The sequence below is a fragment of the Anser brachyrhynchus genome (assembly GCF_964034855.1).
Source record: "Anser brachyrhynchus genome assembly, chromosome: 2".
NCBI lineage: Eukaryota > Metazoa > Chordata > Aves > Anseriformes > Anatidae > Anser > Anser brachyrhynchus.
The window spans coordinates 123,101,969-123,122,706 of record NC_137695.1 but is presented as its reverse complement, the minus strand read 5'-3'; the positions used below and the strand labels follow the sequence as shown (position 1 = coordinate 123,122,706).

Sequence of the window (20,738 nt, the reverse complement as noted above, 5' to 3'; positions counted from 1 at the left end):
AGACTAAGCTATAGCCCTGTTCTCACCTCTGTGACCAATTACTATTGTATTTCTGCAGAAGCATTGTTTCTAGCAGAAACGTTTGTTCTAATTCAATGTAACTCAGTTAAAAATATTCCAAGTGAAGTTGATTTTAAGATGAATACATCTATAAAGTGTTTGGTACAACAAGTTACACAGGTAACAAGTTTATTCAAAGTACATTTTGAGTAAGAATTCTTGCCCCTTTAGGAATAAATTATGCTGACTTGGAAACCAGTTTTGTCCCTGTTTTCTGGGAAGAAAAAAAAAAAAAGGAAAAAGAAAAAACAATGGCTTAGATGTTACAATCAGAGCATATACTCCCCTGAGAAATATGAGAAAATCCTGAACTTAAGAATGGGATAGGTTTTTACATGATATTATTAAACACAGGAAAATATAGTATTAACTATATTACTTTTTTTTTGAAGACTTAACTTGCTGAGACTTATGTGGACTTCTAATAATGCTTAATATTTATATATCTCTATATATCTAACTGGAAGATTTTGTTTTGTCTGTTGCATCTGAGTGCAACAAGTGTTAATTTTGAAATCTTTTCGTAGTGCTAATGTACAGCTATATTTGATATAGAGAAATCCACTCCTGCCTGCATGACTGTAATATATAGCAAAGTTGTTGTTTTTTTTCTCCACATCTGAAAATAACTACAAGAATGTTTTAGAATTTTTGAGGATACAAGTATCCAGCTGTTAAAAATGTCGCTATAGATGTGTTAGGGCTCCTACCAAGATAACGTTGACTGTGACAGACTATTAAATAAGCTATAAAACCTACACTACCTAGGTTGTGACAAACATGTTTATTTCCAGCATTCCAATTCAATATCCAAAACAAGTTTAAGATAGACATTGGGATGGAGGTAGAGGTAGCTAACAGGCTTAGAGGACTAATAGGGAGATGTGGGGTACTTTCACTGCAGGACACTACAGTGAATTCAGATTTGTCTTAACTGAAAGGAATTACCATTGGGTGGCTGTTCAGTGGCCTGTGTGAACAAAGTGGTGGTTTTTATCTATTCCCAAGAGACCAGGTATCCACAGCTCACCACTCATTAGGCTGGCCACCCTTCTTTGTCTTAATCTGAGCAGAAGGGATGGTGGTTTGGAAAATGAACATAACTACACCCCCCTGGTAGCAACAGCCCCTCAGCATCAGGGATGTGGCAGGGCAAAGTGGAAAAATGTATGTTGCTGCTGGTATGCTGCAGACAGCACTTCAGTGTCTAGGCTTCTGAATCTGGCTCATTCTTATGCATCGGACTCACTCATTTGAAATGTAAAACTTGCGCTCAAGAGCTGACTACCGCCTGTTTTGGAATGTGTTAGCTTTAGTTGATTTTGGCAAGAGCGACACATTCATAGTCAAAGACAGGATTTTTTCACTGAAAACATTGAAAGTATGTTCACTATTAACGAAAAGGGTTTTTTTTTTTTTTTTTTTTTACATCCCTTTCTCCGTGAAAGAGGTGGGTGAACTACTGTGGAAAGAAATGATGTCAGGAGAAAAACATATCTTTAGCATTTTCCGTTCCTCCTCTCCCGGTGGTTCAGAGCAGTAGGAAGCTAGTGGTTTCTAACTTCAGCTGGCTCAAGCATGAAGGTTAGTGTATCAGGGATCAGTGCTTTGATGCCATCCTTTTCTGGCTTCCTGTCCCACTGCTGCTTGTACAAGATAGAGAAATAATGAGAATGTTGTGCCCAGTTACCTCTGTGTCACCCAGTGCAGGTGTTTAGAGGGGAAATGCTACTGTGCAGCTCATCCTTTGATGTACACACAACTCAGCTTTGTCTAATACTGAGTTTTACTCCATCACTTGCACAGGAGTCTTTATGTTGCTGCTAGGAGCTTGTGCACCTCGTTGTTATTCAGCACAGCTATAGTAGTTTTAGGTCGTTGGGCCATTCTGAAGTCCCAGCTCTGGGAAGTGCAGGGTACACTGCACAAAAATGGGAGGTAAATAATATCTAGTTATCAAAATCAAACATCTCTGTGAGACATGGTAATCATGTTTTGAAACGAAGCTGCAGAATTACAACCTTAAGCAGAAGTCGGTCCAAGATCTCACCTGTGACAGGTGAAATAATAGCCGTGCAGGTGACATAAAACCCTATCCCGAAGTGGCTCAGCACCAGACAAGAATAATATCCTCCCTGTGGTCCCACTGTGAAGTGTTTCTCACACCACGAAGGCATCTGGAAAATATTTATTTGCATGCTAATGGTGTTTTTTGTAATCTATCCAAAAGGGGCTAATAGTTCTGTCAACTTTATGACTTCTTCTTTGTTGTGCAAAACAGCCTGACCCAGTATGATGCAAATGACAGATCCCTGCTTTTAACCTCTGAAGCTATTTCATCTGGATGCTTGGAGTTTTTATTGTCCTTTACTGAGCTACACTTTCAGGCTATTTAGTGCAGTGCTGTTCAGGCTTGATTTAATTTAGAGGGGGTGAAAAAAAAAAAAAAGCCTGATTCTTTGCCACATTACAGCATTGACTGGAATAATACCAATGTAATTCTAGTGCAGTAGCAGAGACTCAGGGCCTGTATGACATAAAACATTTTTATTTATTGGAAAGCTGATTTGGTATCAGAAAAAAAGCACAGGATTATACTTGAAACCTGCAAAAGGCTCATTATGTGGGCCTTCGTGTCTGATGTCCACGTGCAAGACAGTGTGAATTTTTCACTGTTACGCTGGTTGTCCATAGTTGTTTTAAATACAGTCAGATGATCATTTCTATCTCAATTTCCATTTCCCTTCAGAACATTACAGCACAGCCCCATAAACGTTGATTTTTGCTTTTGTTGAGTTAAATGTTCAAAAATATGGCTTAGGATGATGGCTTAGGACTCTGAATCTCATTTTCACCCTGATTTTTTTTTCCCCAAGGAAGTTTACATGTGAATGAACACATGAATGAGCCAAGCAATATATTTCCATCTTTGATTATGATATCTTTGCTTCTTTCTCATCACTACTGTTCACAGTTCCTAATTCCCTTTAATGGCATCAATCCTCATGGACTGCTTTGCTTCCCAAGGGATCTTGTTGAAAAACTTTATTATGTAGTCATTGTAGAGTGACTTTAGAAGGTAACATTGGCTGTTACTGACTTGACTGACTGTTACACTCTTTCGGGTGAGACTGGATGAATAATCAGACTCATGCTTCTGTCTTGTTGCAATGCAAAATAAATTTGCTTTGCTCATAGCACTGCTTGAATTTACAATAGACAAATCATGCAACGCACAACCAGCTGCTGTGTCCAAGTGCAGAAGCCAAGTCTGAGATCTGAGGGACAAGCGACAAATGGCTAGCACAGTGACATTTTACAGTGTGGTGACATTATCACTAATGTTCACTGATCATATGCCAATTTTTTTCAGTACTGAGTTTGCAGTTAACCAGGCACTAAACCTCTTCTCAACATTATGAATCCAGATTTCAACAGGATAGAGAAGTGGGCCAAAGGAAACTTCATGAAGTCCAACAAAGGCAAATGCAAAGCCCTTTAACTGATAACAGATTAACACTTTGCAACAGTATAGGGTGCATGATGACTGGATAGAAAGCAGCTTTGCAGAAAATGACTGAAGGTCCCAGAGGACAAGCAACATGTGCTGTCGTTTTGATAAAGCAGTTTGAGGGGAGCAATTTTTTCCCTCTCTTCTGAACACGAGATACTGTAGCTGCAGTTCTGTGTCCAGTCTGGGGGCTCTTCAGCACAAGAAAGTCACCGATAAACTAAAATGACTCCTGTGGAGGTTGAAAAAGAAAAAGCTGATTAGGTTTAAAAAAGCTGACATTACAAAAAAACTGACATGCTCCAGTCCTCTACTGAGGGGACTCAAAGAATTAGGTCGGAGCCTGAAAAAGAGAAGGCTAAAGGGGAGCCTGGAGTCTTCAGCTGACAATGGGTGACTGTGCACAAGACAAACTCTTTTTGGAGGTGTGTAGATATAGAATGAGACATGAATAATGGCATGAAGGTGCAGCAGGGGAGGGTCAGGCTGGGTGTTAGGAAAAGGTTCTTCACCCAGAGGGAGGGTGGCCGGGCACTGGGACAGGCTCCCCAGGGCAGTGGTCACAGCACTGAATCTGTCAGAGTTCAAGAAGCATTTGGACAACGCTCTCAGACACAGGGTCTGATTTTTGGGTGGTCCTGTGTGGAGGCAGCAGTTGGACTCCATGATCCTTGTGGGCCCTTTCTAAATCAGGATATTCTATGATTCTCTGAGACATAACAGACGCAAGGAAATAAATGTTCATTATTAGGCTGGTGAAACACTAGAAGAGATGATGGAATGCTATCGCTGTAGATACTCAAAATCTAGTATATAATAACCTGAGATATCTCATCTAGCCTCAAAGTTGGATCTAACTTTGCAGTAAGACCTGCTGTCAGCAGAAGCTTTGAACAGATAATCTTCTGAGGTTTCTTCTGACCTTAATTATTTTGTGATTCTATATTTCATAAAGTTGAAAGGAGTGCTGATTCTTTCAACCATTAATATTCCCCCTCTCTATTGGCTCTTGCCATTGCTTTTAAATCCAATCATTTTCTTTTTTTCAAACAATGGAGTTTCTCAAAAATAAGCCAGTTTGAATAAATTATATTTCTCTTTTTGTGCCTAACAGAGGTGCAGATCTTGGAAAGATTTCGCTGTTAAAACTTGGCTTTTCCATGTAACAATGAATGCTCACCCAGAGTAGTTAGGTCCCATTCAATGATCTCTACCTTAGCATTACTTGGCAAGCAGAAGAGGTTCACATTATGTGGTCTCATCCTTTCAGTTCAGCTTCAACAGTATATAACCTGACCTAGCGTATGCTATGTCATTGCAACCTTCCTCTGAAGAAAAATCTGTAGGCTCTGTGCTTTGAATGGATTTATGGGACAAGACTGATAACACCCCTGATATTATAAAGCAGGATCAGGGCTAAAGTCTGCTGTTCTGATTTTCAGAAAAAGCAGACTGATTTAGCATAATTTATTTTCAAAACATATTGCTCATCATTCCATCAGTTTCCATTACTCATTATGTATATATCTGATTAGAAAAGGGGAGAAGTTGATTACTGTACCAGTACTATACCTCTAAGCTTGATGAATGTTCCCAGGTTATTGGACTAAGCTCATTAAAATTAAATAAATAACAAATATTGCAAATGTCTGAATATGTATGTGGGCACATATGGGCATAACTATGCAGAGGGAGAGAAAACAATCCCTCAATAATATGAAGGTTCATTAGACAGATCTTTCTGTAGCTTTATGTCAATTAAGACTCAGATACTCTTATCTGAGTCTTACTCTTGTATCTTAATTATATCTTGCCTATAAGAGCCTCCATGGCACTTCAAATACTACACTAAAGCATGTTCTTTTTTTGTGTTGCAGAACCTGGGAGGAAGGGAAAGTTCTTATTTTTGATGACTCTTTCGAGCATGAAGTATGGCAGGATGCTGAAAATTATCGCCTGATATTTATTGTTGATGTGTGGCACCCTGAGTTATCAGCACAACAGAGACGCACCCTTCCTGCTATTTAACGGGTTACTTCTGAGGTGAAGAACAGAGGAGAAGAGGACCCTTCAGAGTATGCAAATAGAAGCATGCAGGATTAATTTATCCTGCATATGAGGAATACTAGTATTATAAGGGTTAGAAGAGATAACAATGGCATTTTACAATTACAGAGGACTTGAGTTTAAAAAAAAACAAAGGGCAAGCCATGTTTTTTTGTTTGTTTGTTCATGTTTTCTTTTTTTTTTTTCCACACTGATATAGCACTGATATGTATTGTTTTTCTGGCTGCAAGTCTGAAAATACAAATCTTGTCAGCCAAAGAGCAATAGGTCTGTTTTTTCAAGCTGAGGAATGTGCAGATGTTTTTGCCATGCCGTACTATGCATACAAAACCAATCAGTTACCTGCCTGGCCATGTTCAGGCACAAGATTTGCTATGCTACATCCAGGAAATGCTTCCCAGGTTTCTATCTGGGTAGCAGCATGTGAGTTATAGATGTATGCATACTCAACTTTGAAAATCATGTGCAGTTGCAATGTTAACTGCTTTAGGTATAAGATATGTCCCTATGTTATCAATTGTAGATAATGTGATTGGGTTATGTGTGTTTTGTATTTTTTCTACCTATTTTTCTAGCATAATTATGAACAGATTTTTATTCAACCACTATTTTTAAAATAATGTATATACAAAGTACATCTCTAGCTATAAGCAGAAGGAAAACACTGTATATGAACAAATTTCATTTTTGCCAACTGTGGCCTTTGCATTTCCAGGGAGGCAAGAGAATGGAAACTTGCATAATCAGCTGCTTAGTGTTGTTCTTTTAAAACAAAATAGTTCTCTTAGCAGGTAACCTTCAATTTTGTAATGTGATTCTGGAAGATGTTGAGCAAATGTGACATCTGTAGACTTGAATCTTTAAGTGCTCAACAATTCTTAAGGTTATGCGGTGAGCTGCTGTTCTTCCTATTGTTATAAAAGCTTGTGTTGTGATAACTATTTTCTATCCAACACGAGTCTGAGGCACCTCCTTCCACAGGCTCCTTTTAAGTTGGATGGTCATTCAGCAGAAAAATATCTATGAAGAATTCCTTGAGATTGGAGCAGATGGACAAGGTCCTTCAAGGTTTTCTGACAGAATGCAAAGCAAAGAGCTTCAGGTTATTAACTTGTATTAACTTCTGCTGCCAGCATCCTACAGAGTGCTAGAATGATCCTTTAACTGAGCTTATGGTATTCTCTTTGTCTTGAAATGCATGATGTAATACTGACGCAGTCTTATCACAGTACCATTTACAGTATACTCTGCATTTGCTATACAGAATTTACTATATGGTAAAAAGGCCTTATTTTCAAGAGATAAATCTTCATGGATGTTTAAAGCAGTCTGCTGATTTTTGCATCTCGGCTATTTCGTGGGAGATTCAGGGTGTAGGACCCTCCACTGTTAACTTCTGAGAACACTAACAGGGAAGACAGACCAGAGGTTGCACTGATGTTGTTTATGACTGGCTGTTATCAACTGACCTGCAAAACCAGTGTTTGGGTGTGGATAGGTGTGCTAGGATGTTCAGCTCTCGTCAAGCTTGTCAGGAGCAGTGGCATCTCTAGCAAAGGTTGTGAGAGACAGGTACTATGCAAGGAGACATTAACGTTACTTAGTCTTCACAGCTTCGGCTTCGTTGTCCAAAGGATACTGAACAGTTGTCTTATTTCTTTAATGTTCAGTGGTTTTGTACTGCAGAGACAATGTCATGGTATCTAAGTATTATAGGCACTACAGCACGTACTGCATGATCAGAATGCAACATTTACTAAGCAAAATACAGGTTTGCATTTCCATCAATTGAATGCTTTTCAGACTTGTATTTTATTAAGTAATTAAATCTTGTAATGCCACATAACACATGGTGATTGCACCATAATTTGTTGTAACCAGTTTCTGGAGGTGTGCACTTTAATTCCCTTTTGACTATTAAAAAATAAATAAAACATACTGATACTCTCTCTGATCAAGAGTAAGTTTTAGGCAGCAATGTTAATTAGGCTTTAATGTGTTGTCCAAATCAACAATAACACAGTTCCATCTACAAGAAGGTAACAGTTCTCAATTAATCATCATGAAAGCTGAAAAGATTTGTTTCACACTTTAAAACATACAGAAATACTTTTGGAGAGCGTTAGGAGAATCATGTACAAAACTTGAAATATGTACCCATTATATCAAGGGCCCATAGTAAAATAAAATTAAAAAATTGTCAGAGGCTTTTTTTGTATCTGTATAGTGATCAAGCAGTACAAATTATAAACTATTTTGTAATTCTGTAAAATAAAGAAATAGTTTGTAAAGAAGGAATCAAGAACTGTTTAAACTAAAACTAGTGGTTTAGGAGTATTTTAATTAATATTGCATTTTAGTTTCTATAGCTCAGAATAAACACTAAAGCAATGGTAAAAAGTTTAGAGCTTTATTTATAAAAATTCACTGTCCTTCCGATTGTTTCATCATTCCTTTGAAGTCTCTTACTTATATTTTCAGATTGCAATCAACAAATAGATCAAAGTAATTTACCCAAAATTTGTGTGTGCCAAAGTAGCACTCTTCATTAAATTTTGTAGTGACATATTGGCCATTTGCAATCTTAAGTGCCTTGAATGTGAGAAGGTGTATTGTGAATAGCTGCTGCAACACTAAAGTGATTCAACTCTCTGCCTACCTGTCAAGGAGCTGAGAGCATCTCTTTTTGTTAGATACATTTATTGAATTAAGTACATAAATGGTGAGGATATATATAGCAAAACAAGGAAATTAGGCAGCGAATAAGTGGTATATTATTTTATGTATTCCTCTTTGCCATCCAGTATTTCATGTTGAAAAAACTTTTACAAATTGAAAATGCCAATGGATGAAGTGAATGGAAATGCTTTTTAAATGGAGAGCCATTGCAAATTAAACATTTTGTTCTTTAGATGTATTTACAGAGGGAAATGCCAGAGCAGGGCAGTATAGCCTTCTATTTGTAAGGTAGTATGTACTTGTCACTATGTTAAGAGGTGGATTCCTTCCCGCCTGTAGCTACCTTGCTTGCAAGCACAGAGTCTGTATAAGATCCTACAGTTACGTATGATGCCTTATATATCTGTATTTATTTATTCATGTCACAGTCAAAAAGTAAATAATTCTGACCTTCAATAATTAATCTTCAAGGGCTAGATTTCAGTGATATTTGCAGTTTTTGGGCAAAACATCTCCCACTTGAAAGAACAGTAGTGGGTCATCGCAAAGATTCAATGGCAGTGGCGGTAAGTGTCTTAACAGAAAAAAATGCAAACCAAAGTGTAGTTCTTCATTAATGCTGCAGTATAGTAGTCAATGTCTGTCTCGGTTTATTTTTGTTTGTTTTACTTTACGCTTTAAGCAAGTTCTCTGTGACAAATCCCAGTGTCTGTGCATCTTCATGAGCCTAGGGAAGGGAGGAGAGCAGTTTTCTGTACTAGGTTATAATGCCGGGGAGGGGGAATGGAAGAAATTCCAAAAGATAAACGGGCTCAATCATCTTATTTAATTTTCCTGCAAGCCTCAGAGTGTCTGCTTCTTTTTCTGATTCCTGTGTTGCCTTGCTGGGAACATTCACTGCCTTAAAGACGTGCTGCCATGGAGGCCAGGCTTTGTATCAGTAACACACTGCTGCAGGAGAAGTTTATTGTGAATGAGGCTATTCTGTACGTATACAAGCGGGTAAATCCCAGGTGTGTTAACAGAGTCTGTCAATGTCCTTTCTGCTTGTGCAGGCTTAAAATATTGTAAATGAAGGCAGCATTTATTTGCTCCATTTGTTAATGATGACCATGTCCAGTTGAACTAGACCATCACTTTCAGTGTATCGTTTATGAATTAATTCAGTGGATGTTCCAGAGTTGTATGGAAAGCTCTTGTGCTGCCTATTATCATCTCATTTTATCTATATATTGTTTACGCTATTATTTTTGATATGTTGGTGCCAACCACGTTCTAGTAATTGTCAGTGCATGGCAATTAAATTGAAGACAAAGGTGTGTACAGTGGTTGTAACTGTTTTAGGAAATAAAGTCACTGCACATGCAACTTGATAACGATTTTTCTTTTATTTCTTTAATCTGGTTTCCATTTCAGTGAAGGGATGGGACTCTTTTGCAGGTAGAGCAAAGAGAGAGAGATAACAAACTGATCTTTGGCATTTCGGTTCTTCTGTTTGTCCACATTTCTTTCTAGGAGAAGCTTGCATTGAATAATTAATTCTAAGTTTTTCTTTTCATTTAAGCATGGCCCGCAACTGCAATCAGCATACCCTTCTGCCTACACCTTTCACTGGCTGCAGGAGGGAAGGGGGTAAATGGCTCTGCAGAGCTTTCATTTGTCATTGTGACCTAAATGAAAAAATCTGGATTGAGCCATTAATCAGTGGTGAATGTGTCCAATGGGTCTCCCTAGTACCCCCCTTGCGCACGCACACACACACACGCACACATCTAATAGGCTCCGGAGTTGCCTGTGGAAAAACACATCGTTAAAATTAAATAATTGCATTCCAAATTGTCTGTTTGCTGCCCACACAGCTCCTTCCACTTAGCTGACAGTTTTATAAAGGCTTCAGAAGTTAAGAATAATTTTTGCTAGATATGAAATAAGTGACCCCCTACAAGCAGTATGGATGAGGCAATCACAAAGTGTCATGTTGAATGGCATTATGCTGGCATTGATTTTTTTTTTTTTAATGCAAAATCCTTCTGTAGAATTCGAGCACGCTGTAGATGCTGCTATTTCTGCCCTCTGAACCACTTTAAACTGGTAATTTCAGCACAGACTTTAAATTTAAGATGCCTTGCTTTAAAACACATTTAACCTTGGCTTCTATAAAACCGAGCATCCCTGCTGGCGGCTTCAGGAAAACTTCTACCGACACTCCCTGCTTTCTTTGAAAGGAGAATGCAGTCCCACCATTTCCAATATTTTAAGACCAAAAATAACAAGACCAAAAGAAAAAAGAAAAACAAGTTCTTTACATATGGACAAACCCCTGCTGTGTCTTCCTTCGCATCCTGTGTCAATAGAAATTTTGTTCAGCGTTGGCCCCGCGGACGGATGGCTGGTGACAGTTATTACTTGGGCAAGAAACATGAAGGAGTTGTTCTCAAGCAAAACGCGTGCACGTGTGTGAGTGTGTATCGTGTGCTCTGTGGGTTTCTGGTATGGTGGAAGTCTGTGAATGTTTCCGTGACTGGCGAGTGGGAGCTCAGTCCAGGGCCAGCAGCGGCTGGGTGTTCTCGCTTTCCCCCAGGTCCTCGTGTTTCAGCGTGCCAGCTTCCACCACCGACTGGGACCTGAAAGCAAGAACGGGCACATGCCAGTGAGGGCTGCTGTAGGAACACTTACTGGGATCATTTTGCTTCATTTCATGATTTTTGCTTTTGTTTTCACCTTTATCACCTTTTATTTATTTCCTCTGGTCGATATAAACAATTTGAGACACATTCTTTTAAATATGAACAGGAAAGTGAATCCATATTTATTTCAAATGCATTCAAAATATTTAGTGCATAGCTACTACGTTGAATCCATAAAAGGGTCTGATCCCGAGAAACCATGGGATCTGTTAGCACTTAATGTCCTCCTAGGCAACATAGCTTCTGCTACTGCTTACTGGATTACTTTGCACGAACAAACTAATTTATACAAGTGCTTGCAGGAGTGAGTCTCAGCTCATGCTTGTTACAAATCTGGTGGCTGGCAAGTAGATAAATCACGTTTAACTGATGGAGGTGCCTAAGGGACAGAACTTCCCTGAGTTATCCAAGACCAATGAAGAAACCAGACTTAATATGACATCAAGGGAGCTTCTGGTGTGCTGCCCAATCCTGCCATTTATCTCCTTGTCTATACCCTTGAAAGAGAACCTTGTTCAGGGATAGTCCATTTTAAATTCATTTCTGCCTTCAAGGTGGGAAACATAGCTTGTCCTTTGCTTCTAATGGGAAAAAAAAAAAAAGGCAGAACAAATGAGTAAGAAAGTGGAGTGTTGGGATTTCTGGCAGTGACAAAAGCTGAATGGGTTTAACTTAATGGGAAAATTCAAGAGGATTTCATTTTCTGAGGTCTGTGTGCTCCAGTGTTTGCCCACTGAGCTATGGAAGGAGGAACTGATGAGTGTGTTACAGAGATTCATTATCTTCCATTTCCTATGTTTTGGGCTAGGAGTTGCCTCCCAGTGTGGAGCTGGCAACGAGTTTTAGAGTAAAATCACTTTCTGGACAGAGAACTTTTAAAAGTGAACTTTTTCAAAGGTAGCAGGAGCAAGCATTTACATGTTGCATACCATTTTCAAGAGCCGGTTTTCTTATGGATAGCTTTTAGAGTTAGGGGTAACTCATTACCTGCAGGATATGTTTGTAGTTCCCAGTTGCTCATTATGGTAACCTCAGTTTAAGCCTTAGCTGTTTTATGCGATTAGAGATCACTTCTCTTTTGATAAGAATCACTAATAAATTGCATCCTGTGGTACTGCAGCACGTGATCAAGACTCAATAGTGTGACTGTGAATAACTTGTATGATTATTTTTCTTATTCTTATGCCTGAAGCTTTTGTTAAAGCATAATAAAATTTTTTTCATTAAAAAAAATCTCAGGAGAGAAATAACAAAAACTGGATGCTCACTGGGAAGATTTTATGCCAAATTTTTCAAAGCAAGTGTTTGCCCAAATGTTTTCACTGTGTATTTTTTTACAGTAATGTGACATGTATAATGTTTATGGCTGCACTTTAGTATAGAAAAGAAGCTGATTCAAGAGATTATGCAAAATGGCAATTTACATATTTTTAGTATGTGGCAGCAAGAACTATTCAGGTGGCTTTGAAACTAATACAGAATGGATTCAAATCACAATTTTTTTGTTCTCTTTTCTGGAGTATCAAGTTAAATTATTATTAAATAGCACCTAATTAATACTTGTTGCCAGTGTTTTGTTTATGGCTGATCCACTGCCCTAAAATGAGTATGAAAAGTTACAGATTTTTGCAGTGTTTGCCAGCATACAGTGGAAAGTTTCTGCCCTAAGTCAAACATGAAAAAAAATCTCTCAAATCTGCCTTGTGCGACCACTGCTGGTTATCTCTGCTCTCAACTCATTACGCAAAATTTTTTCTAGCATCTGTACCAGCAAGAGACCAAGTTTCTCCCTGCACTGGTGCTCAGATGTGTGCAAGCTTGGGAGCAATGCAATTCCAAGCTGTGTATGTAGGTCCCAGACTGCTCCTCTTCACACAAGAGCCAAACTAGCTGGAGCATCTAGCAAATGCCTTGCAGCCCACCTGACCCACACGTTCAAGACACTGAATGATTCAAGTGCTATGCTCAGCCCTTCAATATGAAGAGGAATCCAACCGAGGCGTTAGTATATGCCAAACTCTGAAGCATAAGAATCTCTCTTTTTCTCTAGAAGCTGCTTAGTCCCATCTCTTAAAATAAACCGTTCAGACATCTCTCTGAAGTGCGTGGTAATGACTGAAACAATCATCACTATTTTCTAAGTCACACAGCCTACTGTTGTGTTTAGATTTCCATTTTCCAAATACATCAGTTTTTCATTTGCTGAAAAAATGTTTTGTTATAACTTCAGTTTTAGGAAGAAAGAAATAAAATTACTCAATTCTCAACAAGATTCCAAACTACTTTTTAAAGTATCCATTAGTTCTGGTGAATATTAACGGTGCAGATACTCAGAAGAACATTTTGGCAATATGTATCAATGCAGCTCACAATCTAATGTAATAACTTGGTGTGAGAGAGATGGTTTACTGGCCTATATACCATCCTGCAATATATGTTCTATAGCTATACTCAATGACAAAGAAATATGATTCGTAATAGGCCAGTGTTGCATAAAGCATTTTCAATTGACCAATAATTACATTTTGCTGTGGAGATTAAGACAAATACTTTTTGAAAAAATGTTCCCTATGTTTGTTTCATATTGCTTTTGTGTATCTAACATATGCATTCAGTCCAAGGAACAAAGCAGTGGTCTAGGTATGTGCAAGTTTGCACAGCACTTAGGGATTTTTGTATACGGGCTCTAGTATTAAAGCTAGGACTTCTGTTTCAGAAGTACTGCTGCCCGTTTTAACTGCATTACTATTTTTTTCCTCACTGCTGTATTATCCTGTAATGAAGAAATTTATGGAAACAAAGCCTCCGTGTCCTTGTGCATAGTGGAATTCCACAAACAAAAGATCCTTGTGTTCTTCACACGCCTGCACGTCAGGTAACTCTCATAGGCTGTGACCTGATGTCCTCAGCCACATCAGGGAAGTTCCTATAGGGGTTGCCTTGCTCAAGTCTAATCTTGCACAAGGTCTTCCAGTCTGTACCTTTCAGGCCAGTTGGCACTACATGATTTAGACTTTGAGTTGAGATCACATTAAAGCTCGGGAGTCATGCACTTTTAACTAGGTGAGGTTTTTTCCTTTTGATTTTAATCACATATTTTGTGTAGTACTGCAATAGGGACACTCAAAACTTAAAGACAGCATAGAGTCCCACTGTCTTAAGGGCCTCATATAATTCATGTGTTACCTACATTCAAACCCCTGTTCTGAAGCATTTTTGCCTGTTGACATCAGGTGGAACAGCTTCCATGATTTCTCAGGCAATGTTTCCTAAGTATCGTAGCAACCTCACACCATATTACCTTCAATACTCACCTGAAATGTGGCATGAATGCTGCAATTTTAGAATTACAAATTAATATATCTGAATTGAAGACCTTTTGTCTTTCCTTCTTTCTCAACTAAATATTCCCAACAACCAGCCTGGATAATGCTTGGGATCTGGTTGAGTTAAAATTTAACACAAGTAGACAACTGCTTGTATCACATAGATAAGAGCCCTGGCCTGGCAGACCCTCTGTCCATCTTTAACACAATACATGCTGGAGGCTTAGCTCCTGTAAAAATAGAACATGATTACCGTGGATGGGGAAGTAAGTCTGAGGTAATTAATCGAGAAGGCAATGGCCATAAAATTCCCTAGCCCAGCTTCTCCGCCTAGTTAGCCTTCCTTGGGAGAGAAAAATTGAAATGGAAGCAGAAACGAATTCTCACTTCTGAAGCATAGGTATCATCTGAGTGTGCTCCATTTAAAATGTCAATCAAAACCACCATGGTGTTTTTACTGTTCAGCAAGAATATTTGGAACTCTGGAAAATCAACATTATCCAGCTGTTTTTCCAGCAGGTCAACCATATATTTTAAATGACGGCACTGCATGTTGGTATGTACATCTATATCTAAGACAGCAGATGGCTTTATGCGTGTGGTCGGTTCAATGCAACTACCTCAAATTTAGTCAAAAAAAAAAAAAAAGCATAAAAAGACTGGATGCAAGCCTTCTAGTTGCATTTGTTTCAGAAGGCTCTTGTCAGAGTACAGATGGAGTGAATCAATTCGCAAGGATTGACGTCTGCTGGGTATTGCTTTTGTTTCCTATAAAAAAAATAAAATCCTAAAACCATGCACTGAGCTAATAATAATTGTCAGTGCATCGTTAGTTGCTCACTGTAAAAGATGGCCTTCAGTTCTCTGATCCCTCATTTTGTGCTTTCCATCACAGTATCGTGGATGTGCTGCAGCCCACAGGAGCAAGGACACCCTACATTTGTGCTGAGCTTCATTTGGAGGCTTTTGCGGAGGAAGAAGGAGGGTGGCATTCTTTTTCCCCAAGTGCAGGAGGCTTCAAACTCTCAGCATGACACACTGCAGCTGATCAATCAGATCACGTTGTGTGACTCTATTCATCTACCTCTCACCTCCCATCTGCTCACTTCCCTCTAATTCCCTTCCCATTTCACCAGCACCTCAGGGCTGTTCATCTCCCAGTTATTCATTCCCTTTTCAGAACATAAGAAGGAGAAAACACCTTTTTTAAAAAAAATCACACCTATGAATTTTCATATTGACAAGGTCTGAGGGGCATTTCGTTCTCTGCCTTCCTCCCTCCCCTTCAGACTGCAGAGGAGGGCCCAGCACCCCAGAGCATGCTTTGCAACGCACCTCAAAGGCTTGTCTTCATTAAGTGGGAAAAACAAATTTTCCCCATCGTTACAGAAACAATGCAGGTGTGCAGACATGAAGGATTATAAAAGGTACTTTGTCAGCACTGAAAGCACTTAAAAACAAAATGCGTGGGGAAGGAAGACCTCTTGGAAGATGTGTGTGCTCCCACAGGTGGTACAGACCTAATCTTGCTCGCAGCCCCATGCTTTGCCCACAGGACAACAAAGCCAGGAGTCAGTCTGTGTCACATACCTTGGAATTATGGGGCCACTCCTTGGTCCTTCTTCATTTATCAATATGGATGTGCCTGATATAACCTAATTTGAAGCACTTACGACTTTCTGTGTCAAGATCTTGCCCCAGCCACATGCTAAGTCCAGGATAGGGGAAGGTGTGGGTAGGAGTGCGTCCTCTCCATCTCTTTTCTCTGCTACATGACCCTTCCTCACTTTTTTTTTTTTCCTCACATAAAATGAATCAGAACACCTGGGTCAGACATGAGTTCCTTATTCCTTAAGAACCCAAGGTGCAACTTGTCACACATAGCAAAAGGTAGGCCTAGCAGTGAGGCCTAATAAAGACAACGGGACAGCAGCAGGCAGCACCAATTTACAGCAGAATCAGCAAGCTACTAAAAATATATATGGAATATGACAGTCAAGCAAAAGAAATTCAGGCCAAATAATTAAGAATATTTGCTTCTCCCACTTTATGAATATTACATACAAACCTCTCATGCTTTTCCTGCTCATCCCCAACCCCTTCCCTACCAAGCATGCTTCCTTGCCCAACAGCCTCCAGTGCCTTTGCTCAGACACTCCAGTCCTGTTTATCCTTCAGTCTGCCTTTTTCTCCCATGTCAGTGACCCCAAATGCCAGTATCCCAACCAGATTTGCCACCAAATCTTAGTCTCTTCACTTCTGTGTGCCAATACCATGGAGGACGCAGCCCTGAGAGCACCTACTCCCAGCCAGGCCCTACCTCTGAAGTTTCACGTCCGTAGTGAGAGCACCACTGCAGAATGAAAGCGGCCTTGCTGAGGTGCTTTTTAGGCTGGAAAGCTGAGCACTGCAACAGCAGGAAAAGCCAAAATGTGGGCTGTGGGAGCAGCAGTTGCTCAGCCGGGCATGTGGGGGAAATGCGACCCTCTCGTTTGCGACCCTGCTCCAGGAGCACATATCGTGCTTTCTCAGAGGGCTCTGTCCTCACTCAGTGCCCAGGTAGACAGTGCAGAGCTAAGACGTGGCTATGTATTTTGCTTTCTTCTAGAGGTTCAGTGTGTGGCTCCGTAACATACTTGCTGCCTATTATTCAAGCCCTGCTCTGAAGATAGCCTTTGTTAATTACCTCCTGAGTTTTCCATGGAGTTCATCAACACAGCACTTGTGTGCCTCTTAAATGCTAATTCGTTTACTGCTGTAGCACTGCAGTAAGGATTCTTTTAGTTTCCATTTTGCATGTGGAGGGCTTAAGTGAGTGAGATCAGGGTCTATGTGTTCCTCTAACGCAGGGCACCTGTTTCCCAGTGCTGGCAGTCTGGTTTTGCAGAGCACTTTAAATGTCCAAAGCACACATCTCATTGAATGCAGTTGCAGGTTAGCACCGAGTACTTCTGGAAATTAGACCCCCAAGTATATAGCTTGGCAGACTGGAAATCAGCAGTGTGTAATCTCGCCATCTGTGCAAGGTTTGGTTTAAGCAACTTGCCAAGCCTACGCAAGGGCTCGTGGAGAGCGGGCTAGCAGCACCCACTGCTCCAGGGCTGTGCCAAAGGACCACTCCTGGTCTTTGGTAGGCCTCCCCCTGAGCATCCCCATTTTCTTGCCCACCGTAGGTGCTTCCAAATCCGGCTGCCTCCAGTCCTCTACGCCTGCCTCATCTTTCCGCCTGCCATCCCAGTGACCCCAGTTCTCAGCTGGGTTCACTGCTGAATCTTCATCTCTCCAGTTCTGCTGCCAGCAGCAGGGATGATGCAGCCCTGCAACCAAAGGGTGCAGCCTGCTGACACCCGGCTGCATGTCTTGCTGCAGCCAGGCCTAGTGCAGGGAAAGTTGTGATTGCAAGCAAAGGTCGTAATTGTAAAAGCTCTCTGTACCCCCTGGCCTGGACAAGAGATGCACATTGTGGGCACTGGACCATCAACCCGAGCTGAATAAGCTTATTTATTCTGGGAGGCCAAGCTAAAGCATGAGGCAATCCTTGGGGTCATTAAATGCTGAAATTAAATATGTTTCTACAGAGCATGTGTGAATTGCTTTTTCAAAGGCTTGTAACTTAGCCAGATGTAGGTGTATTTTCACAGGGCAGCAAAAGACATAAGCAGTGTAAAACCATTTGTTTTATAAAGTGTCATGTCTCTAATCTAAACTATTAAACTTTACGTAAATTTATAGCCAGCTGAAGGCATAATTTACAATGCAATATTTTAGGCAGCCTGAACAGCAGTGGTTCTGCTGTTCCCACCTCCAGCCTTTGTTTGCGTACCCTTATACTTATCAGTGGCAACTGAAAGCTGCAAACAGATAAAAAAACAAATTGTCAATGCCCTTGGGGTGCAGCTGATTGCCTGTCCTGTCGCAGGGAGTGCCTAGTACCTGTCCCTCCTGTCCTTGGTTTAGCTGCGGCTTTGCCATTCTGACCTCCTGCTCAGCCTCTGTCGCTCCTGGCTCATGGTGGTGTTTGGCACCATCGCTTCTGCAGCCTCCTAGGGCCAGCTAACATCCCACGTCAACCAGCTCCCTTCCACTTCTTTCTGATGCATTAGCTGAAATCTGGTCAAAAGCTACAAAGCTATTCAGCAGCTAATATTCTACGTTGCTAGATAGTGCATACGTTATGCGATGTGCGTGTCCCTGGGACACCTGCTTTACTATTAAGACATGACTCATTCATAATCTGCCTGTGGAGGAAGCATTTCCATAAAAGCATGCAGAAATTCTCTGTTGTTTGAAATAATTCATACACTTTCGTACGCTTCGCTGGGTTAGAAACTGGCTGGATAGCCGGGCCCAGAGAGTTGTGGTGAATGGAGTCAAATCTGGTTGGAGGCCGGTCACTAGTGGTGTCCCCCAGGGCTCGGTACTGGGGCCAGTCCTCTTTAATATCTTTATCGATGATCTGGATGAGGGCGTCCAGTGCACCCTCAGTAAGTTTGCAGATGACACCAAGCTAAGTGCGTGTGTCGATCTGCTCGAGGGCAGGAAGGCTCTGCAGGAGGATCTGGATAGGCTGGAGCGATGGGCTGAGGTCAACTGTATGAAGTTCAACAAGGCCAAGTGCCAGGTCCTGCACCTGGGGCGCAACAACCCCAAGCAGAGCTACAGGCTGGGAGATGAGTGGCTGGAAAGCTGCCTGGCCGAGAGGGACCTGGGAGTATTGGTTGATAGTCGGCTGAATATGAGCCAGCAGTGTGCCCAGGTGGCCAAGAAGGCCAACAGCATCCTGGCCTGTATAAGAAGCAGTGTGGCCAGCAGGTCTAGGGAAGTGATTGTGCCCCTGTACTCGGCTCTGGTGAGGCCGCACCTCGAGTACTGTGTTCAGTTTTGGGCCCCTCGCTACAGGAAGGACATGGACGTGCTCGAGCGAGTCCAGAGAAGGGCGACCAAGCTGGTGAGGGGTCTGGAGAACAAGTCTTACGAGGAGCGGCTGAGGGAGCTGGGCTTGTTCAGCCTGGAGAAGAGGAGGCTCAGGGGCGACCTTATCGCTCTCTACAGTTACCTTAAAGGAGGCTGTAAAGAGGTGGGGGTTGGTCTGTTCTCCCACGTGCCTGGTGACAGGACGAGGGGGAATGGGCAAAAGTTGCACCAGGGGAGTTTTAGGTTGGATGTTAGGAAGTACTTCTTTACCGAAAGGGTTATTAAGCATTGGAATGGGCTGCCCAGGGAGGTGGTGGAGTCACCATCCCTGGAGGTCTTTAAAAGACGTTTAGATGTAGAGCTTAGCGATATGGTTTAGTGGAGTACTTAGTGTTAGGTCGGAGGTTGGACTCGATGATCTTGAGGTCTCTTCCAACCTAGAAATCTGTGATACTGTGTGATACTGTGATACTGAAACAGTGAATATAAATCTTGCACCATAGGTCTTGCATATTGCAAGCAAAGCTACTTGAACTGAAATATTACATGGAGAATTTCCCTTTTTCCCCAGCAAACGCAGAGCAGTCTGTCCCATCTATAAGCAGAGCAACCCAGGTGCCATCCATGGGCAGTGAGAAGCTTTCACACATTTGCATATGGATTTTTATTTGCTGGTATTTTACTGCTTCTGCAGTAAATTGGCGCTGACTGTGAACCGGCATAAACCATGACCCATAAAAGCAGAAACATATGGCGAAGGCACATTAAGGTCACACCAAGGATAACAACTAGAAAGGTCTGCCTTGCACAGCCCAGCTGGGCATACGGAGGAACCCTGTCTGAATAAATAAAAACCTTACATAAGTCACCCCCACAGATGGCCCCTTTTGGATCTAAAAACGTCCAGCCAGCATTAGTGTGTACCAGTGGTGGGACCCCTCTTCCTGGGAGCAGGTCCTGGTTCTGAGAATGAACAATTAGTTTCAGCAAAAAGATTATTTGAAAATCAGTCCTTTTGAAACCCCCCACATCAGGAAGCAATAACAGCAAACCTTAATCTGTACTTTAAAATCCTTTCACTCTAATCTAGGACATAAAAATCCACACACTGATCTCAACATTGTGGGGTAAAGCAATCCAATAGTTATTTTAGCTGCATTTTCAAAATGCCTGGTATGGGATCTTTTGATGAACCACGAGGCACTTCACTGAATCTGTAGGTCCTCAAGTTTTTACTTCATGGCAGGAAAAGTTAACATTGCATTGAAGCATAAATCATATAAATAATCATATATTTCATGATTAGTGTGTTTGGTTCTTGAAAAGTTTTACCCTACCTCTGAATTTCCTTAGTCCCTACTGAGCTTGACTTGGTAGGAGTAATGTTCTTGCAATCCAAGCTATCCTAAAAATAATCTTTAACTCCAAATTTGATTAAAGATATCCTTAATTAAACTTGTATTAAATAGATTTGATTAAGTAGCACAGGTTGTT

General features: G+C 40.9%; 2 protein-coding genes across 12 annotated transcripts in view; one reads left to right on the top strand and one right to left on the bottom strand.

The window, feature by feature from the left end:
- Nucleotides 1–9,687, top strand: part of ASPH (aspartate beta-hydroxylase) — a 115,164-nt gene extending 105,477 nt beyond the window's left edge. For all 10 annotated transcript variants that reach the window (XM_080579418.1, XM_080579417.1, XM_080579416.1 and 7 more), the window contains one exon: nucleotides 5,449–9,687. In XM_080579418.1, coding sequence (XP_080435544.1) covers nucleotides 5,449–5,599 — 151 coding nt within the window. In that variant the 3' untranslated portion in view covers nucleotides 5,600–9,687. The remainder of the gene's footprint in view (nucleotides 1–5,448) is intronic.
- The window catches only part of CLVS1 (clavesin 1), a 104,727-nt gene continuing 93,675 nt past the window's right edge, over nucleotides 9,687–20,738 (bottom strand). For both annotated transcript variants that reach the window (XM_080579423.1, XM_080579424.1), the window contains exon 6: nucleotides 9,687–10,941. In XM_080579423.1, coding sequence (XP_080435549.1) covers nucleotides 10,854–10,941 — 88 coding nt within the window. In that variant the 3' untranslated portion in view covers nucleotides 9,687–10,853. The remainder of the gene's footprint in view (nucleotides 10,942–20,738) is intronic.